At 33.5% G+C, this 24,100-nt stretch overlaps 1 protein-coding gene across 5 annotated transcripts in view; it reads left to right on the top strand.

Annotated features, from left to right (window-relative positions):
- LOC121738844 (protein bric-a-brac 1-like) overlaps positions 1-24,100 on the top strand; it is a 319,913-nt gene that overhangs the window by 284,641 nt on the left and 11,172 nt on the right. For 3 of the 5 annotated variants that reach the window (XM_042131093.1, XM_042131094.1, XM_042131097.1), the window contains one exon: positions 19,227-19,247. The exons of the other annotated variants lie outside the window; for them this stretch is intronic. In XM_042131093.1, coding sequence (XP_041987027.1) covers positions 19,227-19,247 — 21 coding nt within the window. The remainder of the gene's footprint in view (positions 1-19,226; positions 19,248-24,100) is intronic. 5 annotated transcript variants of the gene reach the window in all.

Raw genomic sequence — 24,100 nt, 5'->3', positions numbered from 1 at the left:
TGCTGGGTTTCAGAAACTGTGTACAATACCTGGTAGTTAGTAACAATCCACGTTCGCCGAAAGATAGACAGGGCTAAATAATTGTGGTTTGCATGTTAATCCTACAGTACAAACCTAGGTAGGTATACTACCTAAAAAAATCATGCTTGGTTAATGGTGGGATACCGGGTGTTTTTTTTAGTTTTCCGTTGTTAATTAAATTAAATCATCTTTATTTCGGGCATCAGAGGCCCATATAACAATTACCTTAAATCTAACATACATATTATTACCAATAACATAATTAATACCTTAAAACTAACATACATAATCATCATTATTTTAAATTATTATTTTAATATCTAGATATTAAAAATAATGATGTCCAAAAGATAAAAGACGGAAAGTCGAAGTTGCAGGGTTTTCGCGTCTTTCGATCCATACATTTTCCGCGAAATTCCTGCCTTTTCCTGGGACTAGAGACATTTCTATACCGAATTTCATCGAAAATGGTTTAAACGTGAGAAGTTAACATATTATTTTCGAATTTATATTACTTGTACTAGTATTTTAGTATGGATTCCAGGAAACATTTTATACAAGGTGTAAAGGAGGTAAAAAATCACCTAGTTTGGGCACACCTTACCAAGTGTACATGTTGTATAAAATATCATCAAAGCGGGTAACACTATCGTGTAGATGCATTTGAAATGTTAAACATTTCAGGCATTCACATCACTGCATCTATTGCATGCGTGATGCCTCCCATTTTAATTTCAAATTAACGCAATAAATTTCAATAATGTCTACAAAAGGAATATCTTGAAATGGTTTACCATCTAACTCAGTACTTTATCTGTGCAGTGACGTAACCTTAAATCTATCAATGATAAATAGTTTATGGGTAAAGTTGTGTAATCGGAGTGCTAAATAAGCTTTAAAATTTGGCATAAAATATAAAGTTTAATATAAAAAAATGAAATACTTATTGTGTGCACACTGCACAGCTGTATTGATTTAAGGGGTACCAGGGTTTTTTTATAAAAGCTTTTGACACCAATTTTGTTGACATCGCGCGCTATAAAGTACTATAAACTGAAGTCCACGCGGACGAAGTCGCGGGCAACAGCTAGTATTATCTTATATATTAGATGATGGTATACCATTTTGCTAGCCTAGCTTTGGTTTGGTCGCAAAACATTATATATTTTACTTCTTTAAACTATGTATTTTAGCTTTATATGGAAGACTTATTTAACACAAAATAGCATAGTTTATAGGGTTCCGTACAAAAAGGGTGAAAACGGGACCCTATTACTGAGACTTCGATGACTGTCTGTCTGTCTCGAGGCTGTAACTCTATAACCGCTATAGCTAGACCTCGGAATTTTTTACATATTATTGTGTATTTCTGTTGCCGCTATAATAACGAATAATAAAAACAAAATAAAATTAATATATAAGGGGGGCTCCCATACAACAAACCTTATTTTTTTGGCTTTTTTGCTCGTAATCAATAATGGTAACTATTAGGCACTTGAAATTTTTATAAAGTCCTTAGGTATAAGTATGTCTACTAATAATTTATAATAATATTTAAGGGGGTCGTCTCTTATACAAAAATAATATTTTTGGCTTATTTTTTGGCATCCGACTCGCACTTGGTCGATTTTTATTTAAAAATCATTCCCTTTTAACTTTATGGCCCGTCAACGAATACGTAAAAATCGACTTTTCGCTACACTTTTTCAGACAAAAACATCGCTATAATTTGGGAATCGATAGCTTTTCATGTGCTAGTAAAAGAGACAAATATTGCTAGATCAAACGTAATTAATCTATGCTTTCGATAAACGTACTCGTAGATACGTAATAGAGTGTAGATACCCAAAGTGTTCCCAGGCAAAACACACTAAAAATTAGAGGCCATGCGTATCATATTAAATGCCAATCGGCCTCCGCGTAGGCCGGCCAAAGAGGACATTCTCTAATAATGAACTGGGAACTTAGCACAAAGCGCATGCAGGTCTGAATATTATAGCGGCCCAGACCGCTCGGTCCTTAAACATTAAATGCATGAAATATGCTCTGATTTGAAACAATGGGAAATATACATATAATAACATCAATGAATAACAATGGAGTATAAATTATCATTTAAACTGTTGTATATTTTATAAAATATTGTAGCCCTTGTTCCGAAAATGTTGGCGTGTAATTTGTTTGTACTTTATAGCCGTGTAAAATTACAACACCAAAGGCATTTTTATACCGACCGCGTGTGGATTGAAAAATGTCGGCTCGGAAATGTTTCGAACAATGCGTTAGAGTTTAAATGTGCCAACGATACAGACCTGCAAGGATATTTGGCACTTCGATAGTATCGTTTCGGTTATAATTTTGGCCAATCAAAAATATTTGTAGGTAGATATGAACAGCAGACCTTATCGAAGGTTTTTTTTTAAATATTATTATACATATTGCTCTTATCCCTGATTTTTATTCGAGGGATTTATGTTTTGAATACAATTTATACTGTCCTATGTCTACACACTTATCTTCTATTTCTATTTTCTGTTTTGTTGATACTTACTATTTACTCCTTTTATTATTTCACATAGCAAAAATTCTCCCCTATTTTTCTTATCTTTTACAATTTCCTTTATGCTATCAACATTTATTTCTAGTCCTATTTTCATCTCCAGATCATATTTTGGCCTCCAGTATATTGGGCATTCTGTTAGAAGATCGTAGGTTTGAAAAATGCCTCTGAGGTGAGACTTTACAAAATGGCGGCGTAAGCTCTGATTTTATTCCTTGTAAAGCTGTAAGATTTATAATATTTTTTCTGCTTTTACCTCAAAGAAACCTGAAGGTATACTTTGTCAACTGTCTAGAAATACAGACACTCGGACGAGTAGACCGATTTTGCTAAAGTTTGTGAAAGCTCTTGAACAGTATTTTAATTAATATCATCAACAACTCGCTTACTGTTTGGAAATCTGCTAATTGCCAAACTTTGACTTAAGTAAATAAATTTGTTAACACTTAACATCCTTTATTTTGTGTGTAATATATTTATTATGTTGTAAGCTTTTATTTTTATACACCAATCGAATACAAAAAATTCTTATTGATCACAAATCACAATATATAAAAATTCTTATAATATTTTGCTCTTAAAATCAGAATAATAAACAATATTAAGATAAGATGTAAACAGCTTGCATTGGCGTCATAATATCACAGCCAAACACTCTCATAAAAAATGGATCACTTGCTTATGACAAAATTTCCATATTATTACAGACTACGCAAATCGCAATATCAAAATCACTTGTGCCCGATTTCTGAGGGTTTCCATAGTTTATCTATTCATTAACGCTTTTCATTGGCTTAGAGTGGCAACAAATTTGCGATAGATCGTTTCGATGAATCGTAATGAAGTTTTACGACTTTCCTCGGTGTTCGGTCCACATTCAAATAATAATAATAATCATTATTATTTTATTATCGTTAACAAAATTTAATTATTTAGTATCATGCATAAACTTTAAAGAGCTAATTTCTCATCATCACCACCCTTGACTTAGCAGTTAGCACGTACCTACTCAATCTTAAGAAGATTACCACAACGCAAACCAAACATTCTACTTCATCATATTCCACGTAGTATGTACTTAACACCTATATATCAGTAGCGAGCCTGTCAACTATCAAAAGCGGCCGATCCACCACAACACTACAACTAGTAAATAAATAGTCCATAAAAATGTAAACAGAATATAACACATCACACATAGCCCGCCCAACGTACATACGTAATCCTTGTTAGCGCTGTACATAGGCTTTTGATTGGTGAACCAATAATTTTAACTGAACACCTACGTCACGGAGGCTGTCCGCGATCAACAGGTTGTATTGTTATTTTTACTAAAAAATTCGCGTGCTCGATAGTCGATACAACTTGATTGAATTGTGACTTTTCCGCGGGAAAACGATATTGATATGTGATTGTTTGCTGGGTTTTCATTACCATACTAAATGTTATGCGAAAGTGTGTCTGTCTGTTAAATGTTCGCGCTTTCACCGCTGAACCGATTTGGATGGAAGTTAGTATATATACTTTGAGTCCCTGAAAACACGAAAAAACATAAACCTAGGAGAGTTTTTATTTTGGAAAACTGTACGGTTCTCGTACGATAAAAGAGCGTATCGTTGCTTGACAGGTGTGTCAACACATACAAATATTTCAAATAAAAAAGAGATATGTTTGTCTGTTTTTCTATCTTAAACCACAGAACCAATTTCGATAGTGATGGAGAAATTAAGCCCTGGAACCAGACCAATGCTGAATCCAGTGGCAAAATGTCGTAACTCAAAAACACGTAATCAAATTCCCTTACAGGCAAACGGCCATAATTCAAAAAACTCGTATAACCAAAGAGGTTAATTTCTATAAGCATTGTAAGAATAAAGTGACATAGGAAATAATGGCGTCAGTCCGCTCGGCCGGGCGGTCGACACGACTACCGTATTCGTGAACTCCCGCGCACGATCGCCTTGTAGATGATTTTTTCGTGATCGAACCGTTCATTGTTCAGTAGCATTTATTGGATTAAAATTGTTCTCAACCGCCGTACGGTCATTGCTGTTTCGTTCACGTCTCCTCATGATGTATTAGTACAGTAGCCCCTTTACATATCAACTGTCATTGCTAGCACGCCGTTCCAGCGCTTGTGAAATGGAAATAGCATCTATTTTGCCGTGTAGCTCGGGAGCTAATTTAACAATGCATACGCGTATTGCTCGTGTTTTAGTGGAAATGTTAGTCTACAAGGTATTTACAAGCGTGGATTGAAAAAATGTCATGTCAATATTGGGGACACGTCGTGATTACAGTGATGTCATAATACCGTTTTAGATTCTAGAGTTGTATGTCTTTGAGTCTTGTAACCAATCATTAGAATACACTTACTGGGAACTTTGCAGTTTTTTATGCTTTGTTACCTAAATATGAAAATTATGGGTTACATACTTTTATTTGACGACATTCTTCTTCACAAAAATAACAATTTTATACTAAGCGCAGTATTTGTATTTTTGTTACAATTACAGTACCTATTCTTTCAAAATTCTGTGTCTATATCATAAAGTCTAACCTAGTATATTAACCTTATGGTCTGTATTGAGTGCATAATTTTCACTTTTGATTTAGTTCATATGTGTCGTCACGCGCTCAGAATTTAAATTCAGAATTGAGTGTTGAGACAAACAATACGGTCAATCTGGGTGACTTTGAGCCCTTTTTTTCACAATTTTGCTCTATTGTAACCAGATTAAGATTCTCGTAGTAAACAATTTTCAGAATTATTTTAGTATATACGGTCTACTACATAGGATTTATCGAGAGTACATTTTGAAACATTTTTCTTTTAATTTTTTTTATGAAATTAAGGGGCAAACGAGCAAACGGGTCACCTGATGGAAAGCAACTTCCGTCGCCCATGGACACTTGCAGCATCAGAAGAGCTGCAGGTGCGTTGCCGGCCTTTAAGAGGGAATAGGGTAATAGGGGAGGGTAGGGATGGGAAGGCAAAAGGGAGGGTAGGGAAGGGAATAGGGTATTGGGCCTCCGGTAAAGTCACTCACTCGGCGAAACACAGCGCAAGCGCTGTTTCACGCCGGTTTTCTATGAAAACGTGTTATTTCTCCGGTGGAGCCGGCCCATTCGTGCCGAAGCATGGCTCTCCCACGTCTAAATAAGTTTTGCTGTGCTACAAAATAAGCAATTGGATTCTAAGTAAACAAGTAAACATTTTTATTACAGTAATAGGGCGGTTGTGTGAAAGGACTGTAATTTAACATGAATTCCTAATTTCTAGGTATGAAATATGAAATAACGGTGAAAAAACCGATATTTCGCTTTTATGTATTCAAAGTGAAATTATTTAACGAGCCCCACAAGAAAATGTTCCGTTTAAATCGTTTTCATTAAATATCTCAATGTTGATATGATCGCGGAATCCGGCCTATGCAAAACACCACGTAATACCAACGATTTATGTTGCAATGAGAAAAAAGTGAAAATATCTTCAGGTGGGTACAGTCCACGCGAAAAGTACAACATTTTGCATTCACTGCAGGTCTGCAACTACTGGATACTTGGACATGCAATATTATAGTTTTGCTGGAGTTTCACATTGTTATACTTTTTAAGTTATATTTAATGTAATTTACGATTTAGACAAGGTGATTTTTAATTTAACACCTAAAAAAGGTTAACCTTTAATATAATGAACGTAAATCAAGTCAAAGCACAAGGAAAATTGCAAATAAAACGAAATAAAAACAAATAATGGAAGGCAATAAATATTCATAATTAAAAAATACCTCACCTAATAAAGAGCAATTGGGAATGTGTGGGAGGCTGAAGAATGCCCGAATTGCAGATTTCTCGTGGAAACCGCCATAAATTACAATTATATATGCCTTTCTAAGAAAATTGCGTTAATATTTCAATTCTGATATTATAATCCTGTAATAATTGAAATTATAGCGCAAGGTAATTAAATATTCTGTGACGGTATTAGTGCGATATATTCGTTTTATTTCACTTTCTCAAACGACTGTACGTGCCTTCAGCAGTCCTTTCGGTCTACACTTTAAGCATTTATGCAAACTACAGCAAATATCCCGCCTGTTTTCAACTTCTTACTTGTTAACCCTTTTTCAGTTGTTACGACCCGCTGAATTATTTTTATTGCCCCATAATAACGTGAAAGCAGGTTAATATTACGATATTTTTAAAATCTTTTCCACTTTTATCAGATTTAATGCTTCGCCTTTTGAAAAGACTGCCAAATTTTTAAATGTGGAATACTCGACGGTCTCTCAAGTTTAGCGCAGTCGGTAGGATATATTGTGGTTTAGTCGTCTGTCAAATCGCTTAATTGGTCTATACCTATCAATGATGACCAGCCGAGACAAACCAAGCAACTGTCAGTGTTCTCAACACTCGACTAATCTATTTCATGCAATCACGAACTCCTAATAGACCGTACAGTTATATTACTCACTCATTTTATACTGTTTATGGTAATTTTCTGTTGAATTCATAATAAGTGTTATTCTATGTATATTTGTGTAAGCATCAAATCAATTTGAATCTAAAAAGGACGGCGATGATAAAATTATATTTTACCACAAACTTAATAACGAAGTTACATTAAAATTCAATCCACGTCCATTACAAATATTTTGAAATAATAACGTCTTTTAGTGCAAAGTTTCCGATATCGACACATCTCGCTAAAAGTTTTCACACATCAATGTCAATATTATGCAAGTTCCAGAACTCCATTAGTGTCCAGTCGCATCAGGAACTGTGATAAATATGAAGCTGCTTCCGTTTATAGAATAAAAATTTAAGTTTTAAGAAGTAAATGTAAAAGAACTTTATAGTTATATAATGCATCATTATTCATTTTTTTAATAACTGGTTAATGGTTATACGAGTCCAAATTGATATTTTTTGAGTTACAACATTGTCTGTACAACGTTTCTTAACGCGTTTGTTGTGTTGTAGAAATGACTCGTCTTATCTTTCCTACATTAATAAAAAAATATTTTATTTCCGAACTAAACGAATGTTTTTAGACCTAATAATTGTAATCGTCTTGTTGAGTATTGGTGAAAAGAAGCAAAAAACTTGAAAATTATTCCTTCCTACTCTACCTATGGGTAAGTTGAATCAGAAATCTTGTGAGTGCGTGGTCCACTTGCGTAAGTAAATCTATTGTTGGTGTATCTTGGCAATTTTCGTCATTCCCCGCAATTTCGCGGTCGGCTGACCACGGCTGGTATAATGGTGCTCACCCACTTGGACGAAGAGGAAAACTCTTCAATTGTTGATTAATTTTAATAAACTGATATCATTTACTATTCTTCATTGTTAAGAAATAGATTTTGAACTGCTCGGAGATACTGGATACATTTCCGATCATAGAACAACTTTTGCGTTCGTACTTAATCTCTAAAGTTATAACGGCAAATCGAAGTGCAAAACTTGATACAATTATAAAATTTGAATGGAATTCTGTTCCTTATTTTGATTATAGTATAGTAGCAAAAACCTTCTAGTAGAGGTATTGCATAGTAACTAATCTCCACAAAATTAACCAACTTTAACCAAACGTTCACAAAAGACAATTCACCGTCAAAAACAAAATATCGCGAACGGTAATCAAAGCGAAATGTGTTTACAACAACAAAGGAATATTAATGTATATAAATAAGCATTTGTTTCACAGTGTTATATGTTAAACAAAATTTATTATTAGCAACCATTAAAGATGCTAGGCGCCAAGACCGACGCTTGCCGCCCGCATACTGTATACAATTTATAAATTTACCATGTCGTAGCCATTATACAAATGTATCCTTATATACTATTATAATTTTTCAATTATATCTGTTCATTCATCTTTTGAATGTACTAAAGTCTGGTGTTAGCCAAGAAGTAAATGGCCAGTAGACCAAAACACAATGTATATAAATATATTAAAATATTTTTTACTTGACATTTTCACAGGAGGAATTCTAGAGCACTAAACATCACATTTATAAGTATTTTTTATATTTATTAATTTCTTTCCATCTTTTTTAAATTGTTTGTCAGTTGGATTATTTCTAAAGGACATCTGAATTCCAATGTTTATTTGAAAATAATTTCTAAGAACGCCGTAACAAACGTGCAAAATCTGAGTAATTACGGAAAGAGTAGGCGATTCGCGGAACAGAAAATTATCTAAGATATTTTATTTCCATTTAGCATTGTTTACAATCCATTTAATTAAACAGAAAAACACTGTTGTAATGTAAAAGAAAGTAGGTAAGTTACACAAAACAAAGTTAAATTGTAAAGAAAAAATATATATATATCTAATATTTACGTCGAATTTCATTAAAATTTGACTACAATTGTCCAGTGAAATAAACGGATTCAAAGTCCGGCGCCGCCCTTTCAAACAACAATTGTGAGAGGCGAAGATCAAAGCGGGTAGTGTTTACCGCGCTCGCACCATCGACTAATCAACCGACTGATTAATTTAATTAAACATTACGAGAAAGTTCTGTTTACTGCACGTTTCCTCGGGCACACATGCATCAAAGGAAGTAGGCCGGAGTGTAAACAAGAGGGCATTGTTGCGACGGTCGCGTGTCGGCGCTGCGCCGCGCGACTCATGGGAGCGCAGCGCGACGCGCGGAGACGCACGGTGACGCGCGGAGACGCACGCCGCATGATGCTTCGTGATCGCGTTAACAAATTGTAATTATAGTTGTCTACCTTTTACCTCATTTTGCACATCCCTAGTGTATCTCGTGAAAAAGTTATACAAGGTAAAAAATTAACAAAATAAACCAAAAATCTAAATGAGAACCCTAGACTCAAAAGTCAGCATAAAATGCAACCTTTAAAAATTTCTAAACTAGCTTTTGATAAATCACTCATAAAGATGCAGTAGCCAGTCTGTAGGTATAAAAATATGGTGTGAGGATCAGCGTCATTCGACTTATTTGGATATAATATAAAATATTACAATGCGAATAAAAACTCAATCCCGTGGGCTATTATGACATTTTTCTGCAGCCTCGCCATAAAATTAGCATTGTCAGTTTAAGGGTTTATTTAAAGGTGTATACTGTATATCATGGCTAATTGTTTTTACTTCGATACTATTATGTATCTTTAGAGATCCCTAACATATAATATAGATGTCTAAATACTATTGCTATTATACTAAGGAACGGTAAAATAAATTACCCATGTATTAGGCATAATATGAAGCTTTTGATATATTTGAGCTTTTTGGAAAAAAAAATCAATCAAAAAGTAGGAAAATTAAATAAGTGAGCCTCCGTTCCACACAAACTCGCCAATACAGACTAAATTAATGATATTTGTTACTTTTAAGCATTACCGAGGCATAAACAACATAACAAATCTCTAAACCTAAATATTTTTATATATTTTCTTAATATATTTCAATGTTTTATTATCAATGGTAAGAGGTAGAGAATAGAAGCTTTTACAATGAATGCAAGATACAATTACGGAACCAAGCCATAAATATTACAATCACACTTGCCAGTTTTTTCTAGGCATTATTCAATTCCTTGTAAAGTAAACAAAAAGAAATATATGTGTAACCACGGTCACTTATCCGACAATTGAAAAAAGTACTATGCGTTCATTACAGAATGTGCGTCTTTGACTTTTGAAACAAAAAATCACCCGTCATTGGCGAACAATTAATACCATACAAGTGCAAGGTTATTTTTATTGGATATTAATAGCTTATAGAAAATATATTATATTCGATATGTTTACAAGCAGAACAAAAAATTAATGAATTGCATGCAAACCGCAATGGCTGTGTTTTACAACTGTTCATTCCATCAAAACAGCCGCTTAAAACATAACCTGTACCTACTTATCATTTGGAACCACACATAATTTACTTAGATTCGGCTTTTACAATAATCCAAAAATGGAAGAGTCAGCAAATCCCTCCAACTTTAAAAATAACATTGACATGTTTATTGTAGAGTCAGTATTTAGTTAAGGAATATTTGACGTAAGAAATGTGTAAATATCGACCACCGACATCAAAAGGATGGAACTACATACCGCGAACCGACAACAAAAACATCTTGCCTAAACCGAGCAAGGCACACTGCTTTTTGCTTTGTTTAGCGTATAATCCATCGGGATGCGGCTCACGATTTTTCACAAATATTTTGCTATACGTGGTAAACCCAAATATCTCTAAAATAAAAACCTAGAGACATGATAAATACGCCATATCGGATAACGTTGGATAAAAAAGTATTTTGTTAAAGTTTCGTTTCTATAGTATTTATGATAAAAAAGGAGCAGACAATATTTTGTACTAAAACGATACAATATCGACTTAAAATTGTCAACATTTTCCTCGTAGATCATTTAAACAGTGTTAAATACGTTGGAATAAAGTCATAACAATACAGGAGCCATTTAGCATTGACTAAACTCAATTTTGAAAAGCCAATGTATGTGTGCGCCAAACTTTGGACAGACAAAGGGGAACTCGGCGTAAACGAGTTAGTATTTTTCTGCTTTTTCGACGTGTCGGAGGTACTGGCCTATAAGAAAAAAGATATTTTTGAATTACGAACAATGAGCAAACAGATTTGTAAATAGAACAAGGCAGCAGTACACGCGAAGGTCCTTACCCTCATTAGCTGGACGAAAGGGAAAGCGCGCGAAAAAGAACGACTTTTAATTCGGGAAAGCCAGTTGCGCTGAAGTGCGCTTCTTTTTTCGTTTTGTTTTTTAATTAGTTGCCGCTTAAACTTTAGCGCGTTCCGTTGTTCACTTTTAATGTCGTTTTTTATTTTAACCCCTCCCAATTACGGGTTGAAGGACAGTTCGCTTAATGCGTTGACAAGTCGTTAACTTATGCACAAGCGTTTAGTGGTGATTCGTCGCAGAATCGCCGAAATACACCGCCACGCCGAAATCCGAATCGGAAACTGCTAAGAAAAAAAGCAAAGTTATCTAAAAGTTGGAGCCCTATAGCGAAGCTAAAAAACAAAATTTGTTGCTCATTGCAACACATCCAGTACAAATGAATGTAAAAGAAAAAAATCGAACGCTCGGAAAGTTTCTGAATTCTAAAACTTTTGCGATAAACGCTTATAAATATGGGATTTATTGAAAAGCGTACATTTATTTCTCTGTTATTGAGCGAATAGTTTCAAAGCTTTTTATTTTACTGTTTGCTTCCTGCGCTGCGTAATATATTTTTTATTTTATACATTTTCCCATTATTATTTCTGATTATATCAACAAAAATTGTTTCTTTTAAAGTTTATTCAGTTAATTTTAATTAAATTATTGCACGGTTATTATTATAAGGGCCTGTTTCACCACTTCCTGATAAGGCTATCCACCAATTAACTTGACAGATCAAGTATGGAGTATCTGTCAAAAAAGTTGTGAATAGCCTATTAGGCACTTTATCAGAAAGTTGTGAAACAGGCCCTAAATATTATAAATTGGTATGTAGCCTTATAGACAAATTTATACTAAACTACAATATATTTTTATCAAAACGATTTTAAACTGAATATACAATGAATATACAATGATATACGCACTACACAGTATTACTCAAGTACTACTACAGTAGTAACAATTACTAAAACACAATTATATTTGCCAGGTTAACTAAAAACATTTACATACATACAATTTAATTGTATCTACGCTGGCGCCATCTGTAACAAAACACGCCAATTTTAATTTAACATAACAAAATTGTATCTGGCGTGGCGCGTATGAAAACAAAACAATAGACAGTCGTAAAACGCAGTATTAATGTTCTAAATTAATTATAAACAGATGCGGGCTGAAATTTTCTCGGCTCGTGTATCTACTGCAGTAATTGTGTTATCGTTTAATTTCTAGTATTAAATACGACCCTGGTAACTTTTTACATACGCGGATAATACGTTTAAACTGGCGCAAGACAAAAATATTGCTTTGCTTATATAGATATACGACGTTTTACGCGGACATAATGTTAAAAAATTGTATACCATAGAAAAATATTACTTTGCAGATACGACGTTATAACTAATATTATTATACCTAAATTCTGCTCATTGGTATAAAACTGCTGACATAATAAAAGAACTTCGTAGGTATAATTTTATATTATGCAGATAAAATTTTATTTTTGTTGACGCAATAGAAAACCATTACTTTTCAGATAAGCAATACCCAGATATTATGTAAAAACTGTAAGACGCAATAGAAAAATACAACTTTGTAGGTACGACACGTGGATGATGTTAAATCAATTAAGACAATATAAAGATGACTTAGTACTATACGACGTATCACGCGATATATTATATAATATATTACAATGTTGTAAAAATTTAGCTTGGACATGGATTTATAATCGTTATAAAATTATTTAAACTTGACTTAAAGCTAATTATAATATTCATAAATTGAAACATTCCAATATTCCACCCTAAATCAACTGTAGTATTCTTTCTTTTGTTTCACTAACAATTACAATCTCCCAAAATCACATAAGAAAAGGCATGGGCTAATTATTATTGATAGAAGTATTAGTAAGATATATTATTTTCACATAATATTCCAACCGAATTCGAAACTATCAAAACAATCTTCCTTCTTTTGTATCGCCTTGAAATCTAGTATAATCACATAAGAAAAGGCATAGGCTAATAGAAGTAGCATTAGATACATTTTCACAAATTCCAACCACATTCAGAGCTATCTAGGCGTACGAGCGTAAATCACTAATGTGCGTATCTCAAGGGAATTATGAACAAATTGGCAACTGCGATTTCAACGTAATATAGCTTCGTGCATAATGAGCTTAATGCAGGAGGTGCGACCACGAATAATGACTTAGATTCTCTATTCAGTAATATATTCGCTATCGCCGCTCTACCAGGTTAAAATGCAATATGAATAAGGCCGCTTGCACACTGCGCGGTTATTTTTTGTGAATAATGTAGCGGAGGTTTTAAAAGTAGCTGTTCGTCTACCAAGATCTCTTCCTAGGAGTAGCCAGATTTTAATTTAAGTTGCGTGATACTTTTGAAGTTTCATTAGAAGGTTTTAATACGGATATCATCATTATATTGGACAGTTTCACAATTAAATAACCTATTGCAGGAAATAGTAACACTATTTACTACAATATTCTCGTACATTTATAATTTATTTCAGCATTCCCCAAAACTCACGTACCGTACCGAAATTAACATTGTTAGTTTCATTAACATCGCCATACCCACACACTTTTCCTGTAAAACCTTAAAATAATAATGGCGTGTAAATAAGTAATTCATAAATAAGCAAGCTCACCGTTTAGTTTACATCGAAATAAAGAGGCGAAGTATACATATTTGATGTAACACATAATAGGGAACTAGCATTACTTATTCACCGCGGTCTATCTACATCATACCTGCAGCCTTCGCAATGAATATTATAACGCCTTTATAATTTCTATGAACGTATAAAAGTCGTTTTAAATTAAAAACAAATGTTCGACAAAGTTGGCTGTAAATAATTGAGTGTTGCGCCGCGCGCCGTAATAATTGGGAGGTGGGAGTGGGGGTAGCCCCCTTCCGGGGAAAAAGGGGGGCAAGGGGGTGTAATTAACATGTTTGTCTTGCTTACATCGTCGCCAGCGCCGAAACTACGCAGAAGTCAAATAAAATCTTACTCGTTTTGCATAAGTACCATAGCACTAATATTTGACTTTACAGATACGACAGTCTTCGTAATTAATGCGAAGAATTAAAACTTTTGTGTGCCGAACGGCTGTTCTGTAGGAAGTTTGTAAAAACAATTAAAATGTATGTTGTTTTAACAATAGACTTAGCTCACGTTAATGCAATCAGACTTTTACGTTATCTGACTTCGTTTGATGAAGTTTTACGTTGACTTTGTAGTTTTGCTTTATTTTGGAGAGAGAAAATTCTATCCTCGTATCTTCTTCAGATTTACTTCAAAAGGTTTCAATAATTTTTTGACAGGCATATTCAAAATTGGCCGATAAAACATTGCAGTGTGTTTATTTTGAGTAATAAGTTCTTACCTCGAAATATTTGCTCAATCACATCCTTCTGAACGCCGATAGAGTATATTCAATAATCTACTTACGAACTAATAACAACAAAATGCTAATACCTACCAAGACTTCGTAAATAATAAAACGGTATTAACCTGCTGTTTGCTATTTAATTATAGTTCACAAAAAATACATTCTGTATAACAACGGTCGTGTTTTAAAAAGATTCAAAATTATATAATAATATATCAGTTATGGTAAATGACAGGTTTTCACGTTATTATGACTGTTGGACATAGTTCAACATGTATAAGTGACACGCTCACTAAAATAGTTATGAAAACTAGATAATGACATATTAAGTGTGTTTCGGGCTGTATTTTTACATGATTTCCTGATTCGAGAATCGAGTTATTTACAAATATAGTTGAGTACTTTCATAATTTTGCTATATTGTCATGTTAATAAGTGTAGCAAAAGGGGTGAAAAAATTAAACGAAATTAATAATGTATATTTTATTGTATAAATGTTCTAAACTACGTAATATGATATGAACTATTAGCGTTGAATAGATAATTTGCTAAATTACTATTGCTTATCTTGTTATTCAGCCATAAAAGACGGTTGCGGTAGACTACGTGTAGGCTTTTCCTAACTAGGACTTCTAAAAAGGATATGGACGAACAGTCCATAGATGGCCACAATTTTATAAAAAAAAAAAAAACTAGGACTTCTTTAGGTTATATTTGACGAATCGCCGTAAAATATTGTAATAGATTAAGAAGATTATATCCGCTGAAAATCGTTTTATGCGAAAATTACTCAGTAAATTTCCCTTGAAAAAAAAAACTCCTTGGAAACCCCTCTCTTCTACGAACGCCTTCCAATAACATTTGAAAAGTTGAGGGTCATATTTTAATACATTTTAGGCTTTTGTTAAAAGTTTAAACCCCCGACAAAAAAGAGGGGTGTTATTAAAATATATATGCACATCCTTTTGAAATGAAATGTCAATAATATTAAGTACATACCATACAAGGAAGGTATTATCAGAAATAGATTTTAGTTTGTTCTAGATAAGTTATAATCTATTTACTCAACCTTACACTGTAATCTAGATGCTAGATAAATATTAAATAAACTAATTTGGTCTTGTGGCGTTCAGCATACAATGATAGAACTACTCGTATAGTATATTAAATATTTATTTCTCGCTGAAACAGGGTCAGTAAAAATGTAATATTATATTTTACTAGCTGCTGCCCGCGACTTCGTCCGCGTCAGCAAAATGTGATAACAAAGATAGCAAAAAGAAAAAAAAATCCCCCTTTTTAAGGTTTATTTATAAAAAAAGTGAAATAACATATCCTCCTCCTTTTCGGAATTCGGTTAAAAAGTAGCCTAAGTTATTCCTTACTACATCAGCTATGTGCCAAAAAAAGTCCCGTCAAAATCGCTCAAGCCATTTCAGAGATTAGCCGGAACAAACAGACAGACAGACATACAGACAAAAATTGTAAAAAATGTTGTTTTGGTGTCTATACCCTATATACATTCATATGCATTTAGTAAAAAACGTTTCTTTCAATATTACAAACACACACTCCAATTTTATTTATATGTATGTATGTATGTATAGAGTATAGATTAAAGTTATTTTCGTTTATTGTATGAAACTTATAATCGGCCAAGTGCGAGTCTAACAAAGGGTTCCGTACCATTATAGATCAAAATTAGGCAAAAAATTATGTTTTTTTTAAATGTTATTACTAAATAAGTATTAAAGTGCACATATAAGTAAGGACTTTGTGAAAATTTGAAGTACCTACCTGTTGCCATTATTGATATAGTTAATAAAGCAAAAAAGGCAAAAAAAAACACGTTTGTTGTATGGGAGCCTCCTTAAATATTATTTTTATTTTGTTTTTAGTATTTTTATAGAGGCAAGACATATACATAATCTGTGAAAATTGCAACTCTCTAGCTATTACCGTTCTTGGGTTACAGCCTGGAGACAGACAGACGGACAGAGAACGAAGTCTAGTAATAGGGTCCCGTTTTTACCCTTTGGGTACGGAACCATAAAAACAGAGTACCTAGATGTTTCCGACAATTCATTCGCGCAGAAATTTGCTAATCAAAATCAAAATCAAAATTGTTTTATTTCTGAATAAATTTAAAATAAATGTTTTCAGAAAGTCCTACATGATGCCTACCACCGGTTCGGGAACTAACCCGGCGAGAAGAACCGGCGTAAGAAACTCTAACAACAAAAACTAATCCCACAGTGACATTGATGGCTGAATAAAAAATCAGTAAAGTAATACGACAGTACAGACTACAGACACACTGCAGGCATACGTCATATTTTATAGAATATAGATACTTTTATTAAAAAAGCACGGGTATATTTACTTTGGAAGTAGGATTTTTATTCGTAAATAAACGTGGCTTTATTTTCCAAAAATATTTGTATTTAATTCAACAATAGCCCGTAATAAAACGACTAAGGTTGTTACTGTTTGAACGCGTAGTTACTTAGATCTATAAATAAAAAGATCAATCGAATCAAGTGTATTGATAAAACGAAAGTTTTGAATCGCTTTCATCTGTAGACCTGAAGCAATAAAATCACTGGGAAATCCTCCGTGGCCAGGCTACATTTCAACCCCACCTAAATCCTAATACCTTCACGCATTAAGTTATTTGATTTTTCACTCGCGCGTATACTTTTTAATTGCACGAAAGATTTCTAATGAGTAAAAATAATAATGAGGACGAAACAATGGCGTTTTTAATTAGAAGTTAAAAAAACTAATGACGCAATAATTGTGACAGAGGCACAATAGCAATAGAAAAGTGCCTATCGGCCGTTAGACACTGTAAACATATAAAATGAAGGCAGTTATTGTTCTTCTGAAACAATAAGAGCAACATATTCCACAATTGACTGAAGCCATTTCAAGTGAAAGCGCCATAGAAAAAAAACCATTGGATACCACATCGACGCACGCTTAAACAATCAAACGGGGAACAAAAAGACAGTTACGTGGAAATGGATAATGCGGAGGCGTACTGCCTAGTCCGTGCAAACGACTAGCGGACAGCGGAACGACCGTTCTATATTTGAAAAGTTTCTCATCTACCCCTGAATATTTTGAGGTTAAAATAGTTTTTTATGGCAATAGTTAGAAAGCGTCCCAAGAAGCGCGTAACTGAAAAATTGACAAAATTATATTTCCTACATTCCACTAAACTTTCGACTACGGTAAAAATTAAGAAAATAATTTCGGGACGTTTAATACGGTTTATGTTCTTTAATTTCAAATCGATCATTCCGAAACCTGAATTAAGTATTTATTATGCCGATAAACACGAAACTTTTAGAAATAAGAAAGCAATAATAATATGCCTAATTACTGAAAGGATTTAATATTATTCCTGTGCCTTATTAGAGCCATTATCTCGATTCAACCGCACTCTTACCTCAGAGAGGATGTGTGATTAGTTTTATCAAGCTGCGGTTCTTTTGCCTTTTTCTTCGTATCTTAATGCAAATATCAATAAATGGTGCTTTTACTATGTATCTACACTACTATTATAAAGAGGAAAGATTTGATTGTTTGTTTGTCTTGAATAGGCTCCGAAACTACTGGACCGATTTGAAAGATTCTTTTACCATTGGAATCCTACATTAATTCTGCTGAACATAGGCTAAATTTTATTTTGGCAAAAAATAGGGTTCCGTAAGATATTTGGGATTTTCGGTCGCAGATACAATAGATTTATAATATACTAGACATTCCGCGCGGCTTCGCCCGTGTATATTAGAAATAGATATTTCACAGACAATTAATTATTCCACCCGTTTTTCCACATTTTCCTCTACTTCTTCGCTCCCATTAGTCTTAGCGTGTCAATTTTTTTTATTATAATCTATACATATAAATAAAATTGGAGTGTCGGTTTGTAATATTGAAAGAACCATTTTTTACTACATGCATATATACGCTATAAACAACATTTTTTGCAATTTTTGTCTGTATGTCTGTCTGTCTGTCTGTTTGTTCCGGCTAATCTCCGAAATGGCTGGAGCTATTTTGACGAGACTTTTTTTGGCAGATAGCTGATGTAGTAAGGAATAACTTAGGCTACTTTTTAACCGACTTCCGAAAAGGAGGATGATATATTTTACAATTTTTTGTATTTGTTCTCGGACAACTATGCCATTTGTGGACCGATTTTCAAAAATTTTTTGTTGTTAGATAAGGTGAAGCCCGATTTCGGTAACATGATCAGAAAAGTGGTGATCTGATGATGCGATCCATGAGAAATCGACGGGACTCCTTGAAATTCATATAGAAACATAACTAAAGTTTACGCGGACGAAGTCGCGGGCAACAGATAGTTCTTTTATATTGTAACTGTTAACTTTGCGGCTAATTGTGTTGTGTTAGAGACCTTGTTAGAGATTCATCAAAAATCTAAGTTTAAGCAATCTAAGTTTTAAAAAAATTCTTATATTATCAAAATGTGTTTAAAAAATATAAAACTACAAAGATCTTATATTGTTGCAGGTCGGATATGCTATCGATCAGGTAAATACTAATTTACTGATTAATTTTAAATATAAGACGATGATAATGTCGGTGTATCTAGAAATAAAATTTCCAATAATTAGCGAAGACCAACTTTCAAAAGACGCCTATTCCATCGCTTTATGTCTTTCACTAGACGTTATGCAACATCGCCCGCGTACAAAAGTTTCGCGGAAATCGTACATTTTTCAGAAAAAAGCTACATTGTCCCCCCTGTTTCAAATTGCATAAAATTTCCCTTTAGTAGTTCTTGAGATTATGGTGTTCAAAAAACAAACTCTTCAGTTCATCTATACTATTCTATACATCTATACATATAAATAAAATTGGAGTGTCTGTTTGTAATATTAAAATAACCGTTTTTTACTACATGCATATGAATATTTAGACGGTACTTACACCAAAATAACAATTTTTAGATTTTTTGTCTGTCTGTATGTCTGTCTGTTTGTTCCGCCTAATCTCCAAAATGGCTGGACCGATTTTGACGGGACTTTTATTGGCAGATAGCTGATGTAATAAGGAGTAACTTAGGCTACTTTTTAACCGACTGCCAAAAAGGAGGAGGATATTTTTTTATTTTTTACCTATGTATTTTACATTTTTGTGACGCGGACGAAGTCGCGGGTAAGAGCTAGTCATTATTTAAAAAAAATACTAGATGTCCCGGTGAACTTTGTATAGTTCTCCTAATATAAAACTTGTCTGGACTTACACGGATATTTCAAGACTAAAATCAGCCAAATCGGTTAAGCCATCCTCGAATTTTACTGAGACTTAACTAAATTTAAAATCCATGACGTTTATTTATATAGATTACTCGCTGCCCCGGCAAACATTGTTTTGCCATATAAAGTATTTCGCCCATATTATTTTATTGAAGTGACTAAATAAGTATAGCACCATGGCAACGTCCATCGCTATCCCGTCGCACAAACAATGGTCGCCGTCAGTCTCGAGTTGTAATAATTAACTGTTTTTTTTATTTACTATTATTTATTCATCAAACGCACTTATCAATATAAAAAGTAGCCAGTAGCCGATTCTCAGACCTACATATAAATTTTGGTTAAAATCAATAAAGCCGTTTCGGAGGAGTACGGTAACTAACATTGTGACAAGAGAATTTTATATATAAGAAGATGATGACATACAAGTAAATAAAAGGGATATTACAGGTATTATTTACAGGATGTTTACGGTGCCATAACACCACCGCATGTAATCAATGGTGTTTTATATGTTTCTATTGATATAATGTTTGGCTCCAATAATGTTTTATCGCGTAATTTTTAATGTACCTACTATCAATTTATGTGTCAATATAGTTATTTTAAGATAAACATTAAATAACTATTCTTACTATCTATCTTTTTCTTTCGGAATTTTAACTTGTTATTACAACTAATACTTAATTAAAATTATATTTTGATAAGTTTAAGCTAAAACAAGAAGATTCTCTACATTTCAATATTATAATAGAAAAATGTAATGTAAAGTAAATCTCGGTCAAATAATAGAGCAACAAAAGCTGAAAAATGTGCTCTTTTTATTTTTCTTCAAGGCTCCATTTGACTATGTTGTCTTGAATATTCTTCAATATTAATTTTTTCCATTATTAAGTTCCTAGAAGCTAGTTGAAAAATATAAAAAAAACATAATATTACATAGTATTACACAATATTACATAGTATTGTAATCTAATTTTTTTTTAAATAAAATAAATAATGTTTTATTTCTGAGTAAAGAATCAATTTTTTTCAGAATGTCTACCTGATGCCTACCACTTTTTTTTTTAATACACAATTATATTATAGGAGCGTTCCAGCATTAGTAGATACTTATGCTGGAACACTCCTGAAACGTTTTTTCTCCCCAAAACCACACCTAGCATGGAAATGGCTTTCACGAAAAGCTGTTGCGGAAAAAACTAAAATTATATACAGGCTGTAACAATACTCAGTGATAGAACTTTAGGCTGTGTATAGGTCCCCTATATAGAGCTGTAAAAGTAGCAGCGCTGAAAAAGTAACTTTTTTTAAACTTATGACACTGGGCGCTTGCACAAATGTCAAAAAAAATTGCGCTTTCAGCACAGCTACTTTCACCGTGAACTCTACATAAGGGACACATACAAACTTTAAACTATTATCATTTAGTTTTGTAACACCATGTATATTTACAAGATTGTCTCATTTAGGGTGGGTTGCACCAGAGGCGTGGTTATAGTTACTGTTATGGTCAAAGTTATGGTTATAGTTAAGGCTAACTTTAACCTTAACTTTGACCACAGAATTTGACAGATGACAGCTGGTTCGACAGGGCTTTAAATAAACATGGGCGGGGACGCTGCTGGTAAAGGAGAACTGTCAAAAATGGCGTTTTTGTATGATGACAGCGTTAGTTCCTTTTTCGCCACGTTCATTTAAAGCCTTGTCGACCTCAAGGTTATCGTTAAATATGGCGTCCATTATTGACTTTAACCAAAGATATGCAACCCACCCTTAGAGTATTATAAACACTATTAAGGTTTAGTGTAAACTTCTTCCCGTCAGTCGGCAAGGAAACAATTCAAATGTTTCCTATATGCGTTTATTTCCTGTGCCGCTGCCGTTTAAACACTAGGACCAATAAAGTTTAGCTTTCCTGTTTATAGTTAAGCAAGATTGCTAATCAGCATACAGGCTGGTATAAAAATTAACTTCAGTAGCCTGATTCTAATGCAGCATTAAATATGCCATCCAATTTTTTTAATTGTTGACTTTAAGTATATGTGCTAACTAAGTTACAGTATTTTAATGCAGTATAAAACTTAAAAATTATATATTTTCTGATGAAAATGAGAGCCATATTTTTTTTACCTAAACTACATAAATACTTTAAAACATTACTTGAGAATCCTGAGCTAAACGCTATATTATGTGGACGTTTATTATAATAAATAAGTTAATTTACTACGACTACTTGTACTATTATCTACTCTGTGCTACGACTCAGACCCAAAATTACGTTAGCCTTTACAAGTGTTAAAAGCGTACCTATAGAGGGGCATGTTGGTCTAAAATCTAAAATTGCAACGATCAGCGTCGTTTGTGCATGTTATAGACAGCTTCACAATTATGATGGGAATCATGATTGGTCGAACAAAATTTCCTGTGCTTCTAACTATAGTTACATAGAGACAATAGTTTTTTTTTGTAATTTGTCGAAAAAGCTAATCTGTAAAGCAAATTGATGTCTCTTTACATTTTCTGTTGACTTTGGAGTTGGGCCTACATTACAGTATAATGTACACACTTAATATTTGTTTTCTTTTATAACGCTATATGTCATATAAACCGTTTTGTGTGTCCAGTTATTTGGGCGCTATTACCTACTAGGTAATAACTGTATAAGAAAAATAGCTTTTACTGACCGAGTCCTGTTTAATGTACTATTCATTTCATTAAGGGCCTGTTTCACCACTTCCTGATAGTGGCCCTTAGAGTAGGTAAGCTAGTTTTGTGAAATGTATATTAGGTTTTAGGGACAGGGACCTAGAAATCGATGAATAATAATTGATGTCGTTATAACGTTTAAAATACTGTTCAATTGATAGGCGAATGATTTCAGATCAACAGCCGCGAGAGATGAAAAGATCCGAACACCTCCGGGAGTTTACGATCTAAGAGTAGACTAGTTCTTTGTGTCGGAGGCCATCTTAGTTTTAATTATCCTAATGATGTAAATGAAGAACAATGGGAAATAGTTGTAAAACGTCGGTCGTTTCATGCACGTGCCCCGCTCAAATGTACCGATACGTTTGTTTACCCGAATAAAACACTAAAATCCAATTCAATAACAAAGAATTAAAGATCCCAAAATAAAATTTATTGCTCGCGTACGATAAAATAGATTTATGAACACGCCGAGCGAGCGACTTGCCCATAATATTATTAGGTACACGCGGACAAACAATTCGTACTCGTATATAATAACGTGTGCTATGTAAATATAAACGATATAACCTTTATTGCCGTCAATTTTATAAATGTGCCAATTTCTTGGAAACTAATATTTTATTAGTTTGTACGTGTGGCGATCAATCGGGGATAACGATGGATGTTAGGTTTAGTGAATACATGAACTTATTTCAAATGTTCAGAGCATTTTTAGGGTTCCGTACCCAAAGGGTAAAAACGGGACCCTATTACTGAGACTTCGTAACCTCCGTCTGTCTGTCTGTCTCCAGGCTGTAACTCAATAAACGCTATCGAGACCTGAAATTGTCACAGATTGACACTTAAAACAAAATAAAATTTATAATTAAGGGGGTTTGTTGTATACAAACGTATTTTTTTTACCTTTTTGGCTCGCAATCAATACTGGCAACAGCTAGGCACTTGACATTTTCACAATATCCTTAATTTTATCTGTAGTCTAATAATTAATAATAAAATTAAAATAAAATAAATATTTTAGGGGGCTCCCATACAAAAACACAATTTTTCGCCTATTTTTTCTATAAAATCGTACGGAACCCTTCGTGCGCGAGTCCGACTCGCACATGGCTGATTTTTCAAGTAATATTAGGTTCTCGAATTTCATAAGGATAAAAAACTATCATAATACTCGGGAAATGAAAAATGTATCACCAAACCGAGTATGACAACCGACTAAGAGAGCCTTGTGTTCATTTCCTGGAACAATTTTATGACTGTGTTACTCTTAAAAGTTCGGTATTAGGTAATAATTCCAAGATCATGTAATGTATTAATCAATAGTAGGTTCCCACTTATTATTCATAGGTTAAAAACCCAGTTTTCCGAAGTTTATCTAACTAAAAATCCACTATCGTGTCCGGTAGATGTCGT

Source organism: Aricia agestis, chromosome Z (genome assembly GCF_905147365.1).
Source record: "Aricia agestis chromosome Z, ilAriAges1.1, whole genome shotgun sequence".
Taxonomy (NCBI): domain Eukaryota; kingdom Metazoa; phylum Arthropoda; class Insecta; order Lepidoptera; family Lycaenidae; genus Aricia; species Aricia agestis.
The sequence above is the reverse complement of the archived record's forward strand: the minus strand, read 5'-3'. Positions and strand labels throughout refer to the sequence as shown.